Source organism: Salmo salar, chromosome 15 (assembly GCF_965601325.2).
Source record: "Salmo salar chromosome 15, fSalSal1, whole genome shotgun sequence".
Lineage (NCBI taxonomy): Eukaryota > Metazoa > Chordata > Actinopteri > Salmoniformes > Salmonidae > Salmo > Salmo salar.
The window spans coordinates 94,613,417-94,636,679 of NC_138305.1; the positions used below are offsets into that span (position 1 = coordinate 94,613,417).

Below are 23,263 nucleotides of genomic sequence, written 5' to 3' on the forward strand. Positions count from 1 at the left end.
ACTTCTGGTTACCGATTCCACAGCACCCAACTCTGTTTTCACACACCCTGAAACCACAAATGGGTTAACATTTTTTAAATAAATATGTACTCATCTTTATCCTGACCCTTGGTGCAAGCCTAGGGCTCAGAGAACTTCACTACAACTATCAGATCAGGTGTTTCACCCTCATTCACTTCCATTTCTCCTCCTGTCTTCAGCTCACTCTGCTTACACTTTCTACCATTCGTCTTAACAAATCATCTCCCTTTTTCCCACCATTTTTAACTGACTCAAGCTCACCCTCTTCCTCCCTCTCTCTCTTAGACCTCCTCTGCCTCTCTTTTTCCCTCCATTGCTCCTCCGTATTCCAAGTATACGTCTCCTTGTGATAATACTGCATTTCTCCTGACATACATCTTGTTCTTGCCTTCTCAAGGGATGCCATTTAACCGGCTGTCACAATCTCCGTACAATCAGCATGAACCCATCAGGATGTAGCACTCTTCTTCTTCTTCTGTGGGGTTTATCAGCGGTTAGTTAGCATCCAACGTGATGGTGCATTACCACCACTTACTGTACTGAAGTATGGGCCAGAGACAGGGAGAAACTAAATCCTACCTGCCAGTCCCGTTGCTCTTAAAAAATATAACAAAATATTTTATACTATATCTAATGACGTTCTACTCAATATACTTTTTAAACTCATTTCCTGTATCCCCTTTTCCCTCATACCAGATCTCAGCCTCTCTCTTTCTCTCTGATACTTCCCACACTGTAGCAATACATGCTCCACGGTCTCTGTTTCCTGGCAATAACCACACTTTCCTGTTGGATGCTTTCCTATCACATTTAAGACTTATTCAACCGGCTGTGTCCAACCTTTAATCTTGTAAAAATAGCCTCCTCTCTTCTGTCCCTTCCTGCCGTCCTCCCCTCTTCGACTTAACTCTGTACTTGAAATAAATGCCTGCCCTTAGTATCTCTATTCCACTGCTCCCACCATCTCTGCCCTATCACTGTCCATATCAGGCTTTTTGCCTCTGCCTTGCTCATTGAAACTACAACATCAACATCCCCACTACTAAGTGCTTGTTTAGTCAGGACATCAACTGCCTCGTTCCCTTCCACCCCCACATGGGCTGGGATTCAAGTAAATCTTATCTGTATACCCATCTGTCTAATCCAGCCATGGGTTTGTAGCACCTCATGAAGCAGGTCTTGTCTGCTACGTGACCTAAATGACTGGAGACTCATTAACACTGCACCTGAATCAGAGCAAATAACTACTCTGTCTGGCTTGACTTCCTCCATCCACTGCAAGGCCAACAGCATGGCCATCAGCTCTGCCGTATATACATACAGATGATCTGTAATACGTTTCCTGACTTCCACCCCACATTCCTGCAGTACAAATGCTGACACAGTATGTTATGTCCTTGGATCTTTTGAACCATCTGTGCAAATGGCCACAAAATCCTGTGGCGCAGTGGGCTCTCGAGTAAGGCACTGCATCTCAGTGCAAGAGGTGTCACTACAGTCCCTGGTTCAATTCCAGGCTGTATCACATCTGGCCGTGATTGGGAGCCCCATGAGGCAGCGCAGAATTTGTTCTTAACTGACTTGCCTAGTTAAATAAAGGTTAAATAAATAAACATAAAATAAATAAAATCCAGACGTCTCTTAAACAAATCAGATGGATCAACACCCTCCCTATATTTCTGTAGTCTCTCCAACACTTCTAGATCAACTACTCAACACTGCATCCCAGTTATAAAGCAGCTGCCATGTCTTGATGTTCTTCTTTATCAAAAGCTAGCGCGACGCTTTTCCATTTCAAACAAGCGCGCTCTTCCAACCATCATCCACCGTCTCGCTTCATGCGCTTAATACCCTTCCACTCCCAAACAGGAAACTACCTTCCCAACGTTACACAACACAAGGACGAATAGTTATGTAAACAAACTGGAACAGTCACAGAGAACGTGCTTCTTAGTGTCACATGACGTTTTTTTAAAACTTGACCTGTTTTTAGAATTAAAGAGACAATGACAATGTTATTGGTGTCAGCAAATGATGCAAATAGGCCTAAACACATTCAAAACTTTACACAAATGTTCTAAAATATTGTAATATTAATGAGTAATACATCAAAATGCATTTTCAACACTGATACTTCATACTTCAAACAAACACTCGCAAATCATACACATACAAATACTAATGTGATTATGGGTTGTGTAGCATAATATCATTTGATGTAATTTACTGCATTTCAAACACTTGTTAGAAAACACATTGAGACAGATTTTCCTCATTTCAAAGGCACAGACAGAAGAAAAAGAATATCCAATGACATTATTCAACTAATAAATTGTATAGTCCTATTGGCTGGCAAATCAGCCCATTATCCAGCCCAGCAGTCTAACATTTCACGGACTTGTAATGCTGTTATGAAAGATTCTGGTTTTGCCTCTTGTCTTTTGAATACTATTATGACCCATTCTTTGTGGTGAACAATCTCTTTTTCTTCAGGTCTTCGGGCCCAAAGGACACAGGAAGCAGGTCTTCTATAGTCATTTCCTTGTAAGAACCATCAGGCTTGGATAGGTAGACGGACCAATGATCACCAAACTACAAAGAAAAGGGAAATTGGATTATTTGAAATGTTTCCATTATAGATGCATGGCTGTGTGTGAACCAGTACCTGGGTTTGAGGAGACAAGACCAGTCTCTGACGCCCAGGATCCTTGAATTCAAAGTCCCATTAACCAGCTCTGGAAACGTTATAATGTGAAAATACGTTCAGTGCTCACCAAAATATGGAGTTTCGAAGAGCAACTATCGCCATTACTGCCGTTAGGTATAAATCTATATTTTTATCAATTCTCTTTCGTGATACTGTTCTGCTGCTGGATCAACCGACCTGAACGTGGCAGAGTGACTTCATTGGAGGTGCCGAAGGTGGATTTGGCGCGTGGGCACTTGGTCCAAAAGAATAGGTACTTTTTATTTAGACCTTTTTTGGAAGTACAGACCGTGTGTAACGGCAGTAATGACGATAGCTGTTCTGCAAAACTCCATGTTTTTGTGGTAGTGAACATATTTTGACATTATAACGTTTGCAGAGCTGGTTAATGGGACTTTGAATTGAAGGATCCTGGGCGTCAGAGGAGATCTCGTCTCCTCATGTCCAGGTACGGGTTCAGGCTGTGTGAAGTACCTTTGATTTTAAAACAACCATACATGTTGGTTTCATGGTTTAGACCTTTGTTCCATTATCAATGCACTCATTCACATATATAAGTTGTTTAAATCATTTATGTACCTCTCTCATGAACTGTCTGCAACCTCCACATGGTGAGATGAACTGGTCTTCCAGGTCACTACAAAATCAATCATGTCATTAACAACATTACCCTCAATGGTGTTGGCCATAATAGTATAGTTGTGCAGAAATTACAACTTTTTTTGTATTTTCTCTATTTATTATCTACTGAACATTTCAGGAAGACTAAGACATATCCCAAATTACTGTTTATATCAGCATGACTTTGATAGTAGGATGGTTTATAACCATCTACACACTCCGAGGGGAAGCAAAACCCAATGAACTCTATGATGGGGGTCATTAATAATTGTATGTACTAATCTTAACTTGATGAAATCAACAGGATGACTGAATCAATACTTTTTGGGGATTCAGACATCATCGATCAACTGACCGTTGTTTACTCAGAAACAAGGCAAAGTTTTAAAAAGTATGTACCTGGCAATGGCAATAGCCTTAAAACTTCTGTATCCCCCGGAAACAGCTTTTGCAATAGCGGTCCTCTCTGCACAGAGGCCAAGGTTGTAGCTAGCATTTTCTACATTGCATCCTGTTAAGAAAAGTTCTGCATTTGTAAGAGTTCCTGGAATCTCTGGCAGGGCATCACATTAAAAACAGAACACATCACTTCATTTAATAACACTATAAAATAATGACTCTCAATTATCATTCTTGACTCACACTCAAAGGGGTCAATTTGATGCTTCTAAGGGCAATCTTAGTGTCACATATATTCATGTCTCATATGACCTGCACTGAACAGGAATGTAGAAAATCTACCTAAAATCGACATCTTTAAAATGTCTGGGTTGTGACTTCAAGCAGAACAGACACAATAGAACAGACACAACCAATACTGAATCAGAAAGATCCTGTTTGTATCCACTGACCTGTCTGACTTTATCCTCTGGCCTGTCTGACTTTATCCACTGGCCTGTCTGACCTTATCCACTGGCCTGTCTGACTTTATCCACTGACCTGTCTGACTTTATCCTCTGGCCTGTCTGACTTTATCCTTTGGCCTGTCTGACTTTATCCTTTGGCCTGTCTGATTTTATCCTTTGGCCTGTCTGACTTTATCCTTTGGCCTGTCTGACTTTATCCTCTGGCCTGTCTGACTTTATCGTCTGGCCTGTCTGACTTTATCCTTTGGCCTGTCTGACTTTATCCTCTGGCCTGTCTGACTTTATCCTCTGGCCTGTCTGACTTTATCCTTTGGCCTGTCTGACTTTATCCTTTGGCCTGTCTGACTTTATCCTTTGGCCTGTCTGACTTTATCCTTTGGCCTGTCTGACTTTATCCTTTGGCCTGTCTGATTTTATCCTTTGGCCTGTCTGACTTTATCCTTTGGCCTGTCTTACTTTATCCTTTGGCCTGTCTGACTTTATCCTCTGGCCTGTCTGACTTTATCCTTTGGCCTGTCTGACTTTATCCTTTGGCCTGTCTGATTTTATCCTTTGGCCTGTCTGACTTTATCCTTTGGCCTGTCTGACTTTATCCTCTGGCCTGTCTGACTTTATCGTCTGGCCTGTCTGACTTTATCCTTTGGCCTGTCTTACTTTATCCTCTGGCCTGTCTGACTTTATCCTTTGGCCTGTCTGATTTTATCCTCTGGCCTGTCTGACTTTATCCTCTGGCCTGTCTGACTTTATCCTTTGGCCTGTCTTACTTTATCCTCTGGCCTGTCTGACTTTATCCTCTGGCCTGTCTGACTTTATCCTTTGGCCTGTCTTACTTTATCCTCTGGCCTGTCTGACTTTATCCTCTGGCCTGTCTGACTTTATCCTCTGGCCTGTCTGACTTTATCGTCTGGCCTGTCTGACTTTATCGTCTGGCCTGTCAACATACTTTATAACGTCAAAGGATGTTCGAAGTTATTATATTTTTAATAATTTTTCTCTCTATTGTTATGTTATTTTTCTATTTCCATTCCTTAACAGGTTAACAGAATACCATTAAATGTTCTTTACTCCATGGTGCATAACATTGTTATAAATTATCATGACTGTAGTTCTTTTAAGCCACCTGAAGAGTTACGGCAGTATTCAACATACTAAATAAATAAATTGAAGCATTTTTATCAGCCAAAACCCATGTATTCTTATTATTATATTATTTGAAAGCCCCTCACCTGTAAAAACTGTCCCATCATGTGCCAACAGGGCTGCCCCCACCCGGAACTTACTGTAGGGACAGTAGGCAAACTCTTTAGCCCCCTGGGACTGGTGAATAAGAGGTTTAATCCAATCCTCATTGTCCTCTTCACTCGAGTGATTCCTGGCTTCTGTGTCTGCTCCGTCTACCCTTAACTCACCGATCCTGAAGTCTGTCATACCAACCCTTTCTTTGTAAGTGTCTGTTGAGAGAGAAAAGGAGAGATAAAAGGTGGAAATAGAGAGTGGATGGATTGAAAGCTGTACCCAACAAGCAGGTTTTTAAGAGCCCCACAGCTCACACATGGTCTGGGTGGGAGGGGCACTGGCCCACTCTTCAGGGGAAGCCTAGCGTGTGTAATGACTTTTAAAGAGATCATTACCATATAGGGTTGGGGGGCAATTCCTACTTCCTGAATGTACTGATTTGAAATGGAATTGACCCCAACCTTTATCATTACTTTACTCTGGCTAATGACTTTCCTTTTAAACAGGGGTTACTTAAATTATAATGGCTCATTCGTATGCTTATAACAAGTCTTACAATCCATTATGCAAAATCATGTATCATAATGCATTATTGATTATACCTGCAGACTTGTACCAAATCTTTATAACAAGTAAATTATGATTGATTGATACATGTATGTGCAGTGAGGGTAAAAATGTAAATAAAAAAAACACAGAAAGACCTAATACCAAAAAATAAAGTATTTATTGTTATAGAGTGTTTGTATGATGATTGTTTAATAATTATAATAAAAACCTATAATAATAGATTGGGTTTTGATAGGTTCTGAACAAACTGAGTAAAAACTCAAACGGACAACTAGATAAAGCTCATACCAAGTTTATTCACCCACTGAGTCATACAGCTGTAAAGACAAGGCATGATTACACAAGCACATATATATATATTTTTTAAAACCTTATTCTACCTGGGGCGGCAGGTAGCCTAGTTGTTAGAGCATTGGACCAGTAACCGAAAGGTTGCTGGATTGAATCCCCGAGCTGACAAGGTAAAAATCTGTAGTTCTGCCCTTGAACAAGGCAGTTAACCCACTGTTCCTCGGTAGGCCATCATTGTAAATAAGAATTTGTTCTTAACTGACTTGCCTAGTTAAATAAAGGGAAAATACATTTTAAAAGTACTACAGTAGGAAAGACATTGTGGTGGGCCACTCTGGCCCCCCCCCCATAGGTTTCTTCTCACTTCATCTGTTGATTTGACCTCGAGACGCATTCCTCACTCCTCCTTAGTTCCACAGCTGTCCTGCCTTATCAGAGACTAACAATTGCCTTTCACCTCTCTCCTCAGAAACATTGACCCCAAAATATACATACCTTATACATGTAAAGTAATTAATGCGTTCTAGTATGGTAACATAAATCAGTACATTTCAAGCAAGAGTCTTAACAGTTTATATAGCATTTTTTCTCTCTTCACAACAGAATAACAAAGTTGAACTGTTGAACTGTCAATCATGGTTTAATACAAGGTTAAAGGTTAATAATCAAGGTTAATAATCATCAGATTCTTACAGATTCTTACAACCTCAGAACCTCAATGCTTAAATCTGATATCTGTAAAGACATCATTTAGTCAGTGTCCAAAGCTAACTAAATTTATGAGAAAATTGTGGTTTATTGCTCTTCCACACAGAATGACATACTGTAGGATCTCTGTGCTACTTCCCCTAATATTGCTTCTATATTGGCCCTCTACTCACAGCTAATGTGATGCCACAGCCACTGCTCTTGTTCATATGGTTTAAAACTGTGACAAGCAGGAGTGGAATAGTGTAGTATTTTATTTTACCTCATGGTGATTTATATCCTTCTATTCAATTCATTGTGGAACTGTTCTCTTCCCTGGGTGCGCTACCCTTCCTGGACATTGGTCTTGATTCAGTTGTTGGGGTTGTCACTGTTGATGATCCAGTCGATCCATCTGACATACATTCTGACTTGAGTGTAGACTCCTGGGAAGTAAGGGTTGGCACAGCTGATTCCCCATGAGACGATGCCTTCCAAGTTTCCATTGCAGATAAGGGGTCCGCCCGAGTCGCCCTGTAGTACAATAACACAAAAGACACAATGATGAACAAAAGCTCTGGTCCTTTTGTTAGGGATATAAAGTGTGAATACACCACTCGTATCTGGCCAATTTCATGTTAGTTACTACACATTTTACATAACACTGTTTTGTGTCTGTTTTTCTATTCTACGACTAAATTGTGAAATTGTGATATTTTATTTTGCCATTGAAATGCTATTGTTGTGGTTTTAAAGAATGTCCTGTGATCTGGGGATCAGCATCTGATGTCCCTTATCTGAAGACCTCATACTGTACATTTCCATAATTCAAACTAAATCAATTCCATTGGCTCTGGCCCAGTTTTAGAGGCCCACACCCTATATTATTCATAGCAGTCTATACCTAGGCTCTTGTGACAGATGTGTTCTGCTTTTCATGTTTTGTGTTTGCTTGTCGTGTATTGTGTAATTGATGTGTATTGATCATTTCATGCAGGGCTATCTAGAACCTAAAAGGGTTCTTATGCTGTCCCCATAGGAGAACCCTTTGAAAAAACATTTTTGGTTCCAGATAGAACCCTTTTGATTCCAGGTAGAACCTTTTTGCGTTCCATGTAGAACCCTTTCCACAGAGAGTTCCTAATGGAACCCAAAAGGGTTCTACCTGGAACCAAAAAGGGTTCTACTTGGAACCAAAAAGGATTCTCATATGGGGACAGCCACAGAACCCTTTTGGAACCCTTTTTTTAAGAGTGTGGTCTCAGCATGACTCACTGGTTAAATAAAGGTTAAGAAAATAATATTTGATTCTGGGAAGATTAGGCTAGTCTGTACCTGACAGGAGTCCTTGCCACCAAAGCGAGACCCAGCGCACATCATGTTGTCTGTGATCCTCCAGTAGTAGTAGTGGTGGCAGTAAGGAATGGTCTGCACATCCACAGCACGCAGCACAGGGGACAGGAAGTAGCTGTAGATATGCGTGACGCCCCAGCCGCTCACCTTACAGGTGGTGTACCCTGGGAGAGCAGGGGTGTCGTCTTCTGGCAGTGGGGCAGGCTGAACGTAGGCATTGAGCTTGGCTGGCTCACTGAGCTGGAACACACACAACCACAGGAAAGGCACAACATCAGATGCTGCTGACCAATCAGGAGGCACACAATCAGATGCTGACCAATCAGAGAGAAGGGATCAAAGGGGGCGGAGTCAATGTTATGGTACAATGTCTAAGCTGCAGCAGTATCCAAAGTTATGCAGTGAGTAGACTAACTGAAGTATTGAAACACATTAACAACATGGATAGGTTCCAATATCTACACTAGCATACCACTTTCCCAAGCTTCATTGTAAGTGGTATGCACGTCTCTACCTCATGGTAATGGGATGGAAAGTCTCTTACCTTGATGAGCATGATGTCGTTGTTGAAAGTCTTGTAGTTGTAGCTATAGTGGACCAAGATCTTGGAGATGTTGAACACTTGCTCGAAGCCTTCTTCCTCGACCAGACTGTGCTCACTCAAAACCACCTGGATCAGCTGGGCCCTTAGGAGGAACAGACATGATCCAATCTAGTAAGAACTATGTCCAGGGGAATTGGAGAGGATGCATATAGAATTGTTGCAACCTACAACATAATACACTACTAACATCAAGGCGGTGACCCGATCCTGTAGGTTCATGCTATACAACATTCGCAGAGTACGACTCTGCCTTACACAGGAAGCGGCGCAGGTCCTAATCCAGTCACTTGTCATCTCCCGTCTGGATTACTGCAACTCCCTGTTGGCGGGGCTCCCTGCCTGTGCCATTAAACCCCTACAACTCATCCAGAACGCCGCAGCCCGTCTGGTGTTCAACCTTCCCAAGTTCTCTCACGTCACCCCGCTCCTCCGCACACTCAACTGGCTTCCAGTTGAAGCTCGCATCTGCTACAAGACCATGGTGCTTGCCTACGGAGCTGTGAGGGGAACGGCACCTCCGTACCTTCAGGCTCTGATCAGTCCCTATACCCAAAGAAGGGCACTGCGTTCATCCACCTCTGGCCTGCTGGCCCCCCTACCTCTGCGGAAGCACAGTTCCCGCTCAGCCCAGTCAAAACTGTTCGCTGCTCTGGCACCCCAATGGTGGAACAAGCTCCCTCACGACGCCAGGACAGCGGAGTCAATCACCACCTTCCGTAGACACCTGAAACCCCACCTCTTTAAGGAATACCTGGGAAAGGATATAGTAATCCTTCTAACCCCCCCCCCAAAAAAAAATATATAGATGTACTATCGTAAAGTGGTTGTTCCACTGGATATCCTAAGGTGAATGCACCAATTTGTAAGTCGCTCTGGATAAGAGCGTCTGCTAAATGACGTAAATGTAAATGTAATTCCCCACCCCCAAAACATTTACTCATTCAAGTGCGAGCTGGCCCTTTGAATTTTTTGATGTAATTGACTGTTGGCTTCAAGCATCTGTTCATTGTTTCATGAAATGTATGTATTCACTACTGTAAGTCGCTCTGGATAAGAGCGTCTGCTAAATGACTAAAATGTAAATGTAAAATGTTATGCAATAGGATAGAGTTGACCTTCCCTTCAACTGTGACACTACTATCCCATAATTGTAGTCAGTACTCACGGTCTCCAGCAGTGGGCAGCAGACACCACCCACTGGGGCCGAATGAGGGTGGCTCCACAGTAGTGGTTCCTGTTATACTGTATAGATGCCTGGTACTTGATAGAGTACCGTTCGACTTCTTGTCCTCCGATGATTCTCTGTGTCAATGTCTCTGTGGATTAGATTGAGAGGACAGTTTGTTATTAATCTGAATTAGTAATCTGAATTCCTACATGTGCATTGCGCATACACAATTATTCAGGTGGTTAGTAAATTATACTTGAAAATATAATTATTTTGACATAAATAATGTAGTTGTCATCTTTATGTGAATATAATTAGTACTTTACTTCACTTCAGCTGTAACGAAAATGTTTGATTCAACATAAGATAAATGCATAATCTAAACAACTATTTGTGTGTAAAAACAACTACAAGGAAAATTTTGTTTAATTTACATTTTCATAATATTTCCTTTCAATTAAAGAATTTTAAGTTCGTCCAACAACTTGCCATGTGGCTCTGTTTTCAGAGGATTGTGGGTAATTGATAATTTTTTTAACTTTACGATACTTTTACACAATGTTGTACGCATGTTTGAAGAATGAAAAGCTCATTTCTATATTAGTATCAAACAGTTTGTTAGGGTATGAGGTGTAATGGATCATGATGAACGAATATCAAAACTGTCTGGCAAATTGACGTTAAATGATGAGAGCACCCATTCTCACCATTAATAAGATCATGTGAGTCGCTCTTGACAGAGGCAAATACATCAAGCTAGTTAGTGCTAGTGGAATGAGCACTGTGCTCAACAAATTCCTGCTAAAGTGGATGAAAATGTTGAGCGATGAAGTTCATAAAGCCACACTAAGACACGATCAATGAAAGTAACTACATAATCAGAAAGATTAAGTAGATCTAATGTACAATGACAGTTCTGGATTTGCTCAAATTAAGTTGGATCATAGCCATTGTTTTATGCTGGACTTTATATATTAGTGTTTGTGAAACACTAAAAGGGAAATATATTATATGTAAAAATACACCATGTTGGAAATACTCAAAAAGCTGATGCAAAAAGTAGCCAATTTTTTAAAAAGTGGAACTAACACGATATTTTTTACAGTGTACATTAAAAACCGTTATGGATACACTAATTGAACAGATGGCTGAAAAAGGAATGTTCGAGGCCTGATGCTCTGTGGCCAGTATTAGAAAAACAATGTTAATACTGAAACAGTTGTAAACTGTGCACATTATTTACAAACAAATTGTAACATCCGTCGTTAAAGGTAGACCAAGGTGCAGCGTGGGTTGGGTTTATCATATTTTATTTAACGTTGAACCGGCAAAAAACAAAACAATGAACAACACAACGAACGAAAAGTTTTGCAGGCTACTTACAGCAATACAAAAACAAGATCCCACAAACACAGGTGGAAAAAAAGCTGCCTAAGTATGGCTTCCAATCAGAGACAACGATAGACACCTGCCTCTGATTGGAAACCATACCCGGCCAAAACATAGAAAAGAAAACATAGAATGCCCACCCCACACCCTGACCTAACCACACAGAGAAACAAACCCTCTCTCTCAGGTCAGGGCGTGACAGTACCCCCCCCCCCCAAAGGTGCGGACTCCCGGCAGCAAACCTGAACCTATAGGGGAGGGTCCGGGTGGGCATCTATACTTGGCGGCGGCTCTGGTTTCGGGACGTAGCCCCACACCGCCCGCTGATCCCCCCGCTTCCGTGTCACCGGAGGAACCAGACCGTGGATCAGCGCCGGAGGCTCTGAACTGCCGACTGCCGCTGAAGACTCTGGGCTGCAGGCCGCCACTGAAGACCCGGGGCTGCAGACCGTCGCTGAAGACTCGGGGCTGGAGAGCGTCGCTGGAGGCTCCGGGCTGAGGAGCGTTGCTGGAGGCTCCGGACTGGGGAGCGTCACAGGAGGCCTCCTACGTGGAGCTGGAACCGGTCTCACCGGACTGGGGAGACGCACAGGAGACTGGGTGCGCAGAGCAGGCACAGGGTATACTGGGCCGTGGAGGCGCACCGGAGGTCTGGAGCTCAGGGCTGGCACACCCTGTCCTGGCTGGATGGTCACTGTAGCCCAGCAAGGGCAGGGCGCTGGTACAGGACGGACTGTGCTGCGCTGGTGAACGGGGGGTACCGTGCGTAGAGCAGGCGCAGGATAACCTGGGCCGTAGAGACGCACTGGAGACCAGATACGCTGAGCCGGCGCACTTCTTCCTGGCTGACGGCCAACTCTAGCACGGCAACGGTGAGGAGCTTGCACCGAGCGCACCGGGCTGTGATTGCGCACTGGCGACAAAGTGCCCATCACCGCATAACACGGTGCTTGCTCGGTCACTCGCTCCCCACGGTAAGCACGGGAGTTGGCTCAGGTCTTAAAACCGCCTTAGCCAATCTACCCGTGTGCCCCCGCCCAAATTGTTTTTGGCGCTGCCTCTCGGGCCTCCGTTGTTGCCTTGCCTGTTGATCTCGTCACTGTACCTCCCTCGCTGCTTCCACCTGTTCCCATGGGAGGCGATCCCTTCCGGCCTGGATCTCCTCCCACGTCCAGGATCCTTTGCCATCCAGGATGTCCTCCCATGTCCAGTCCATCGGCCCACGCTGCTTGGTCCTTTGGTGGTGGGATCTTCTGTAACGTCCGTCGTTAAAGGTCGACCAAGGTGCAGCGTGGGTTGGGTTCATCATATTTTATTTAACGGTGAACCAGCAAAAAACAAAACAATGAACAACACAACGAACAAAAAGTTTTGCAGGCTACTAACAGCAATACAAAAACAAGATCCCACAAACACAGGTGGAAAAAAGGCTGCCTAAGTATGGCTTCCAATCAGAGACAACGATAGACACCTGCCTCTGATTGGAAACCATACCCGGCCAAAACATAGAAAATAAAACATAGAATGCCCACCCCACACCCTGACCTAACCACATAGAGAAACAAACCTTCTCTCTCAGGTCAGGGCGTGACACAAATACTAACCAGCTGTATATTGACAGCGTACTGTAAATTGTTGTACTGTTATAAAGCATCAACAACGTACTTTTAGCTGTCGACAGAGTCACATGGTACCACATATGCGTTTCTATTGCGCTACAGGTTTCACATGGCTTAACTTCACATGCTATTACATATTGTAACAATGTTAGTCCAATCATGTAACCTGGACTGTAGGGACTTCAAATGTCATAGGATCCTGGACCTGACACCCGTGATGATGAGGATATGCTGTAACATACAATGGGTATTCAGGGCCGGACTTAGGCTAATCATAGCTCCTTTAGCTATGTCTTTGTTTCCACTTTACAGCCAGCACACAAACAGGCACACAAACAGGCACACAAACAGGCACACAAACAAGTGTACAGGCCGCATACAGAAGCATCTACCTTTCAGAGTACTCTATTTACTGTTTTTACTCTGCCCCAAACCATACTGGGATTTTAATCATCCTTCTATAATTCAAGGCGTATTTGTACTGTTTACACATATGGCCTATTACAAGTATTTTTTATTATCCAAGTGTGATCTAGTAGTAACCTACCTCTGACTGAGAGAGCCAGTAGGAGCAGCACTGCAGACCATGTCAACTGTTCCATGTTTACTTCACTTGAAACATGGAAAAACATAGAATTTGATTAGAGAACTCCCCAACAATAACATAGCAGTGTTTCTAGCCTACATAGATGTCCTAGGGATTGTTTTATCTCCAGACAAAATCCCTCACAGATTCTGAGAGATCAAAGTATGTTTCTGATATCCTCAATTATGTGATTTTTACATGAGATACATCCCATCCCGTGTTAGGACCACTGAGATGATTGAAGACGACATCCTGTAACTCTTCAAACTTGCTCTTTTCCCTTAGAAAGGTATTCAGTGTAGTTTAAACAAAATTTCACATGTAAAATTCAATAACTTGACAGATAGAATTCATGTAATAAGGTCATTGATTTTAACAAACCAATCCCATATCTTTGACTAGATGTAGCTTTTGACCCCATGTAAGTAACAATGGACTTCAAAAAATAAACTTACATGTTTTACATAAAATATGCACCAAAAAACCCATGAAAGTATCTAGAAGTTTTGCTACTCACCAACAGCCACAATCCTTCACTGCACAGCCTTCTGGTATCTCCAACTGGTGGTTCCAGGGTTCTCCTCTCGCCTTTTAGAATGATACCATGCCCTTTTATTTTGCTTTGTTATGTCCCATCATGCATATGAAATGGTTTATCCCACAACACAAGACAGAGACTGACCTAGTCCATGACAAAACATTGTGTCCTCCATTATCTCCATTTCTAAGCCTTTTCTTGATTGCATCTTGGGGCTCATTGTTGAGTGGAGGTAGCTGGGAATTGAACACCTTTCTCCAGTCAAGCCCAAGACGTGAACATAATAAGAGTTCATCGTTTTATTGTGCTGATTGGATTGAATGGGGGTGGTGTTAGATAAGAATTCATGTATTGTGGCATTAAAAAACAGTATTATTATAGCAAATATAAAAAGTTACATTTATCCCCTTGGCATGATGTAAATGACTTGAACAATAGGCCTATCCAAATATGAATAACATCTTATGGTTTTATGTGTGTGGTCATGCATCCTCGAAAAAACAAAGGCGCTACACTGATAATACATACATGAAAATAACAGAAACGCCCACACGCTGTATGCTCCTAATTACCACATTTAAAGACAACATTACGATCTGTGTATTGCACCATATCAGGTTATCAACTTCTGCATGCATTTTGTATTTATATGTTGATGTGTATTTTCTGTAATTTCTGCAATCCAGGGCTCATCTGTAAAAGAGACCTTGATCTCAGTATGACTCCCTTTTAAAATAAAGGTGAAATAAATCATTTCTGCATTTTATCCAAATAGGTATTTCCAGAAACAGATCCTAATGGGGAACCGTGATAATGACAAGTGTAAGTTTTGCAGTTTCAAGTATGAATGAAATAATAGTAGTTACATTATTATCATGTTTGTTCCAATTCTTATACTCTAGAGATACAGTATCATGCATCATTACATTGGGGAGTTATAGTGTGTATATACTGTATAGTTTATATTTACAGTATCATACATCATTACATTGGGGAGTTATAGTGTGTAGATACTGTATAGTTTATCTTTACACTATCATGCATCATTACATTGGGGAGTTATAGTGTGTAGATACTGTATAGTTTATATTTACAGTATCATGCATCATTACATTGGGGAGTTATAGTGTGTAGATACTGTATAGTTTATATTTACAGTATCATACATCATTACATTGGGGAGTTATAGTGTGTAGATACTGTATAGTTTATATTTACAGTATCATGCATCATTACATTGGGGAGTTATAGTGTGTAGATACTGTATAGTGTATATTTACAGTATCATGCATCATTACATTGGGGCGTTATAGTGTGTAGATACTGTATAGTGTATAGTTACAGTGTCATTGAGATCAACTTTTATGTTGTTGTCTGATCCCATCTCCGATTCTATACTTCACACCTAAATAGGGCAATTCCCAATGGACAGAAACCGTTTTGAAGATAAATTCTAAACCAACTCTTTCATTACTCTTGAATACACTGAGAAGTTGTACAATTAATATACTTGTTACAAATCAGGCCTGAGCCCATTGAGATACATTGATCATACAAAACCTAACAATTCCCTATAGAGCTCATCAATACATAAGCCACAGTATGTTATTAAAGCCACTCGCTACCTGCTATCAGTCACTGTTCTGCTTCAAGGTTATGCCCAAGGACTGTGTTTGACTGATGGTTGAAGTAGCCCACGGACAGACAGTCACTCATGACTCTGCTTTATATATGGGCCTTTGTGGCACCCTGTTCCAATTACGCTCTTACGGTAAATTGGGTATATTTAGGTCATGTATATCACCGAGGCCAAGCTTCCTTTTATCCAGGACCTATATACTAGGCGTGTCAGAGGAAGGCCCAAAATATGGTAAAAGATTCCAGTCACCCAAGTCATACAATGTTCTCTCTGATAACGCATGGCAAGCAGTACCGGAGAGCCAAGTCTAGGTCCAAAAGACTCGGTACCGGTACTCCCTGTATAAAGCCTCGTTATTGGTATTTTATTGTGTTACTTTTTATTACATTTTTTACTTTAGTTTATTTAGTAAATATTTTATTAACTCTATTTCATGAACTGCATTGTTGGTTAAGGGCTTGTAAGTAAGCATTTCAAGATAAGGTCTACACCTGTTGTATTCGGCGCAACTGACAAATAAAATTAGATTTGATGTTTTTCTCTTCCTGTCTATGAATGGAAAAGCAGCGTCACATTACTGTACTGTGTCTCACACAGTATCTCATACTGTTGGCAATTCAACTGCATACATTTACAATATTTCCCACATATTCACAAATGGAAAATTTGATCATTTTAAAGAAAGCATTATACAATAAATTATGCTCAACGCTATTCTTCTCTGATTGCTATCATGTTAGTGATATATCATACAGATGTAGGATCTTAATTTGATTTTTCCAGGAAATGTAACACTTTTAGTGTATTTGAGGTTTTAAAAAGCTTCTGAAGTTTGTAATTTCCACTTTGAAATTTCAGACTTGATTTTACTAATAATTTATCAACCCCTACAAAAATGTCAGTTAATTATAAACCACATAATAATTCACATTTCCTGATGCTGCAGGATTATTTTCCTGCTGTAGCAAACTGTCTCAAATTAAGATCCTACATCTGTATTGATATGTTGTGTGAAATTATATACAGTCATTGTCCAAATTTAGATAAAATACAGATAAGATACATTCTTAGGTACAAAACATCTCTGGATTATACAGGTATGTATGAAGGAAATTAGAGATTATTTACGTTTACCCTATTTTGGAGTTTAGTGAGCATTTCTATCTAATACACAAGGAGATACATCTGTCATTTAATCTGCAATTTAAATGATAGACACCTGGGTTTAACTGTATGGCAAATCAATCTATCTATATCAAGTGTTACAAAACAGTAAGGTCATATCGACAGAAACAGGATTGGGGTCAATTCCACAGAAATTACAGTTCTAATTCATTTTTTCCTCATAGCTTTACAAGCAGGAACATTTAAGTTTCAGTTTTACTTCTTGAATTTACTGAATTAAAATGGAATTGACCCCAATTATCCCTGACCCCAGATGGATTCAGATAGAGTAATGGCCATGAAGCGTGAAGATAGTATTGGAGTGCATCATGTGGAAAAAAGCTTTGGTCAGCACCCAGGGGATGAGCAGCAGAGGGAGAGAGGAAGGGAGGGAGGTTGCTTGCTGTGTCAATAAGAGTCCGACCCAGAGAGGGCCATTAGCTGGCGGAGGTCAGGAGGTCCACCAGGGGAAGGTGGCACTAGGGAGAGGGGAGAGAGTTAGAGAGAGAGAGACAGAAAGAGAGAGAGAGAGAGAAGGAGGCGGTGGCACTGATGAGCCCTGTCAGAGCTCTGGTGCTCCATCTTTAATGATGCCCTAACCAGGTCTGTTGGGAAGATGTACTGGGCCAAGCCTGAGGCAGTACACTGCTGCTGCTGATCAGTCAAACACTCATCGATCACTCCTGGTTGTAGAGATCAATAAGGAAATGCACAATAATGATAAAGAGTTGATGGGACAAGTTTCCTGACATCCAGGATCTATATACTAGGCGGTGTCAGAGGGTTAGGGTTACGCAAGTCATAGACTGTTCTCTCTGCTACCGCATGGCAAGTGGTACCAAGTCTAGAACCAAAAGGCTCCTTAACATCTTCTACCCCCAAGCCATAAGACTGCTGAACAATTAATAAAATGGGCACCTGGACTATTACATTGACACCCCCCCACCCTTTGTTTTTACACTGCTGCTACTCACTGTTTTTTATCTATGCATCGGCACTTCACAAATTACCTCAACTAACCTGTACCCCCGCACATTGACTCGGTATCGGTACTTCCTGTATATAGCCTCGTTATTGTTATGTACTTTTCTTGTGTTACTTTTTGACTTCTTTGTAAAAAAAAAGTTCATTTTAGTTTATTTAGTAAATATTTTTTGAACTGCATTGTTGGTTAAGGGCTTGTAAGTAAGCATTTCACTTGTTTCGGTGCATGTGACAAATACAATTTCATTTGATTTGAATCTTACTCTTCATTCTCTTTTTCATTAAAGGTAGACTCAGCGAAATGACATTGCCACGAGCAGCGCAGCAGATATTGAGGTGAGCAAGATGCAAGACTTCGCTCTCACACAGTCACACACAGTATCTGGGCATGTGCATGGGTTGGCTTCATGCTGTTCACAGTGTGGAAGCCAGGGCACCAAAACAGCTGAGAAGTTGAGCCTGCGCTTCAACACTCTTAGTTGTTGTGGAAATTCTGTTTATTTTCTACATCTACGTCATTTCGCTGAGTCTACCTTTAAGACATGAAGTCGGCCCATTTCTCATTCACATTGATTGTACAGTCTATTTCTCATACTGTAAGGGGTGCGTACTGGCGGCAGAGAACTCAGGCTCAGGAGAGAAAAAACTGTGTTTACAACGGAGCAGTTTAATAATAAAAACCACCAGAAACAGAACAAACAATCAATGGGCACAAAACCTGTCGCACACCAGAAAACGTGCACATGCACTTACAACAAACAATTCCGGACAAGGACATGGGGGGAACAGAGGGTTAAATACACAACATGTAATGATGGAATTGAAACCAGGTGTGTGGGAAGACAAGACAAAACAAATGGAAAATGAAAAGTGGATCGATGGTGGCTAGAAGGCCGGTGACGTCGACCGCCGAACGCCGCCCGAACAAGGAGAGGAACCAACTTCGGCAGAAGTCGTGACACATACACATCAGTAGCAATGTTCCCTGTCATATTTTAGGCACTGAGCAAATATCAGGTCTGCTGTGAGAAAACTTGAACGTTGTGAAAATTATGTGCAACTTCCAGCGCACGTTTACTGTGAACACTGAAGCTGTAGCCGCTTTAAGTTACAGTGTTAACCAGAGGTGTGGACTCGAGTCACATGACTTGTACTCGAGTCACAAATATGATGACTTGCAACTCGACTTTGACTTTAACACCAATGACTTGTGACTTGACTTGGACTTGAGCCTTTTGACTCGACCTGACTTGATACCCTCCCCAAGCCCAAATATTAAAAATTATACTATTAAAAAAAGTGTGCAGCTCATCAACTCTTCATTTAACGTATTACAGTTTGAATCGGACAGCAGACAATCAAATTATGCCAGCTGAGAAAAAGTTGTGCGTGGCAGTGCAGAGGAACGTCGGTGAATTCAGATGGAGCCCTTGGAAAGATGATACCCCAAATTATTATTTTCGGATATAAAGACAACGCTGTATCAACAAAAAACGGATTGCAACTTGCAAAACATGCAGGAAGAAAATTACAGACGGAGGCGCAACAATTTCCAACTTTGTTCGACATTTGAAGCTGCACAAAGAACGGTAAGTCGTGGCTAATATCACCGACAGCTATATATTTTATTACTTTACTAGTGTCTCATGTAGGCTAACATAACGTAAAATCAATGAGCCTCCACACAGTCAGTTAGTGCGGGAATGTGATCATTGCACCCAAGATTGAGCTACAATTGGTTAGGCAGTTAGTAGACTAAATTCTGCCTGATGTTACTGCTGTTCCTAAAACCATTGACATACGTTAGACTACTGTAACCACACAGTGTGTGTGTGTGTTAAGGTTGGGTGATTGTGTACAAGCCTACATCGTCCGATTGCGCCCCATAGCAATCCTCGATAGTCGATCACTATTGTGTGGGGGGGGGGGGGGGTCTTTCTCATGGCTACCCATGTATTTCCATGGAAATATAACGTTTATTTGGAAAGTAATAAATAGAAAGATATTTTTAAAAGCATTCATGATTTGCGTAAATGTAATATACTAACTATTACTCTTGTTAAAAATATGAAATGGTATTACATTCGGTGAAGAACACATTATGAGTTGTTTAGGATTCGAAACTCAAAGTTTAGGACTGGAGACTTGATGGTCTTGACCTGAGACTTGACTCGGACTTGCCTGTCTTGACTTGGGACTTGACTTGGGACTTGAGTGCTAAGACTTGAGACTTACTTGTGATTTGTAAAACAATGACTTGGTCCCACCTCTGGTGTAAACAGTGGCCAAGTAGGCTACTGTGGCTATTTGATCATAAGGTAGGCTTAGCAAAATGGTCAACCATCAAAAACAATGGAGAAAATGCATCTGATGACATTTTATCATTCAGACTACAGTAGCAGCCAATGTGTGGTGTTCAATGTAGGCCTACATTCCATGAGACTTTTGAAAAAAACTTGCAGGACTTGACATTAACCTGTTTATCTACTTGTCCTTCAGACAAGGAGGCGACTGAAAATGTTGTGTTGTTTGATGCAAGAAACCACTTTACCAAATAAAATGCATTATTATTCCCATACCATTATTACAGAGAATCAGACAAATTATGCTACCCGCTGCCTATTGGCTACTTAGCTTATTCAAGCCTGTCTCACAATACAACACTGTCCCTTTAAGACCAAAAAAAAGCTCTTTACCTGACTTGCTTTTCAAAGATATCTAGAAATGTACACATTTTGTGCTCTTGTAGGAAGTAATCACTTCCCTATTGCTGACTACAAATGATTTATAACTGAGCTAATAACTCACTAACTAGCAAAGGATATGAACAAAATGTGCACACGTGGCTACATGCAGCTCTGGCTTTGATCTCAAAACAAGCGCATCTGCTCAGAACCGCTCATGCTGTAAACACAGTCCAGTTCAAAGTAAATGGCACAGATCCATATATGGCAATGGTCTATGTGCATATAGGCCTACTGCAGCTCTGATTATTTAGGCCATACCGGTCTATGTAGAGTACGGGCTGAGTAGTGTGTGTCAATGCAATAGAATCCTACTCCAATGCTTTCTGCCTACAACAAAATCTCTTGCATAGTTTGTTTTGTTTCGGTATGTTGCATTGAAAGTGGCTAATATTGTGTTGATTCGATCACAATTGCCACATTAAAGGGAAACATTGATAGTGTTAACAGGGAAAACTCTAGAACAGTGGTCACCAATCTTTTCCGAGTCAAGATCACTTTCTGAGTCAAGAAGCAAGCCGAGATCTACCAGTAAGATCATTTTTTAACATGACAAAAAAAATTGGCTATGCAACATTTAACCAATTTTAAACAGCACTGTAGCAATGAAGTTTGTGCAGTTAGCTATAGGCCCAATACATTATCACCGCATATTGGCTTTGCTTGAATTGCCTTGCCAATGCATTGTTGTACAGGCCATTTAAAAAATAAAAAATAATTGAAATTTGAGGTAGGCTATATGATCACCGGTAATCAATCTGTTGTTATATTACTTGTGAGGCACAGCTGAGTGAGCATAAGTGTAAATAATTAGCTTTTTATTTTTATTTTACTGGGCTGATGGTACCTGCGTCTGATGGTCAGCGGAGGGAGAGAGCAGCAGACTTAGGGTCCGCCTCTCAACATCCCTCCAGTCTCCCTTTCCTCCACTAACACTGACCAAAAAGGGACACCGTCTTCCAGCTGATGGCCAAACTCCAGTTGCACTGCATTATTTCTGCCTCCTGCACAAATTCATGTTGTTACTCCTATGAACAGAGAAAGTGAAATATTCCTCGATAATTAAAAGACACAAGCCACTAGTAATAACAACAACGCAAGTCTATAGATACACTTTCCTGCAAAAAAAAAAGCAGCTCTTTGTCTCTCTCCAGTCATGGTTTTAAATGTTTTTAAATCTCAAAGTATCAATTTTGCTGTATATTTCTTATACCTGCTACGTTACTGCAGACACGGTAATCTGAGTCATCCGATTGGCCAGTTGTAGGCCTATAGTGCACTTGATTTGCTCTCTGGGCCTGCCGGGAAGGCAGAGTTTGCACCTTCAGACACATGAAATGGTTCAAAATGGCAGCAGAACGTTAACATACCGGTGTAGTGTAAACATTCTAAATGAACCCGCAATCTAGTTTCCTTTATTGTAATTTAATGAAATTGGGGTCAAAGTGGTAAAATCACAGTCTTTTATTTTCAATACATCAGTATAGGGTTCAGTATGTATATAGATTACACATTTAAATGTTAATATGAATTAGGCTAGCTGAGCAAATATAACATGGATTACGTTATCACAATAAGTAAGGCCAGTATAAAATACTAAAAAGGCCGCAGGACAGGTTTTACAAGGGAGTGTAGGCTTTACTTTGCTGCTGCTTCAGTTATACATTGTTTCCAGGACGACATGGTGGCCACGGAAATGGAATCCGGATTTCAGAAATCAGAGAATGCTGATGAGATCCCAGATCCTTTCCCTTTACGATTGGAGAAGTGTAGCAGCTATAGGTGAGCGCCTCTCAGTCTGGTCTGGCCTCCCCTTTGTTTAAACATGGACCGGCCTTCTGTTTAGCTACCTATACTTCTGGAACTCCTTGCTGTAAGTAAATGTTAAAAAAAAAGACGTTTTCTGGCTCATTTACTGTGGTAGTTAGTGGCTGTGTGTGGACAACTAGTCCATTGAATGCTGATTTTATTGTTGAATACGAAAAGATGAAGGTGATAAAAGTATAAAGGGTTGTAGTAGAATTTGAGGTAATCCTTGAGATGCTGGTTGTGGTCATAATACTCATAAACACTTTTTGGCTGTTAGAACTATTTCTCTATTTACTGGATCTGTTGTAATATCCTGCCGCTTGGGACAATCTTTTTGCCAACATACTGTATTTTCCACTGTCATTTTTATGTAGAGATGTTTATTACTGCATGTAATTTGTTAATAATTTGTTTGTAATTTGTTTGTAATTAGGAATCTTAATTAATGGAATAACACAAACATCTGGCGGCATCAGGGCTGAGGTCCCAAAGTGGGTAGAGTAACTTATCAAAAATGAGTAGAGTAACTTATCGAAAATGTCAGGTCTTCCTTTCCTGTGGCAGTCCTCATGAGAGCCAGTTTCATCATAGCGCTTGATGGTTTTTGCGACAGCATTTGAAGAAACTTTCAAAGTTCTTGAAATCCTCTGGATTGACTGACCTTCAT

The 23,263-nt window shown here is 41.2% G+C and overlaps 2 protein-coding genes across 2 annotated transcripts; both read right to left on the reverse strand.

Moving 5' to 3' along the window:
• Window positions 1-1,965: 1,965 nt before the first annotated feature.
• LOC106572574 (cytidine deaminase) lies at window positions 1,966-5,750 on the reverse strand. Its single transcript, XM_014146875.2, has 4 exons — window positions 5,442-5,750; window positions 3,749-3,860; window positions 3,308-3,365; window positions 1,966-2,613 (listed from the first exon to the last, which is right to left on the reverse strand). The coding sequence occupies exons 1-4, from the start codon at window positions 5,641-5,643 to the stop codon at window positions 2,473-2,475; spliced, it is 513 nt and encodes a 170-aa protein (XP_014002350.1). The 5' UTR covers window positions 5,644-5,750; the 3' UTR covers window positions 1,966-2,472.
• Window positions 5,751-6,297: 547 nt separating this feature from the next.
• On the reverse strand, window positions 6,298-14,294 carry LOC106572575 (trypsin I-P1). Its single transcript, XM_014146877.2, has 6 exons — window positions 14,236-14,294; window positions 13,680-13,744; window positions 10,122-10,272; window positions 8,897-9,038; window positions 8,335-8,592; window positions 6,298-7,533 (listed from the first exon to the last, which is right to left on the reverse strand). Exons 2-6 carry the CDS (start codon window positions 13,732-13,734, stop codon window positions 7,372-7,374), a joined length of 768 nt encoding a protein of 255 aa, XP_014002352.1. The 5' UTR covers window positions 13,735-13,744; window positions 14,236-14,294; the 3' UTR covers window positions 6,298-7,371.
• Window positions 14,295-23,263: the final 8,969 nt, after the last annotated feature.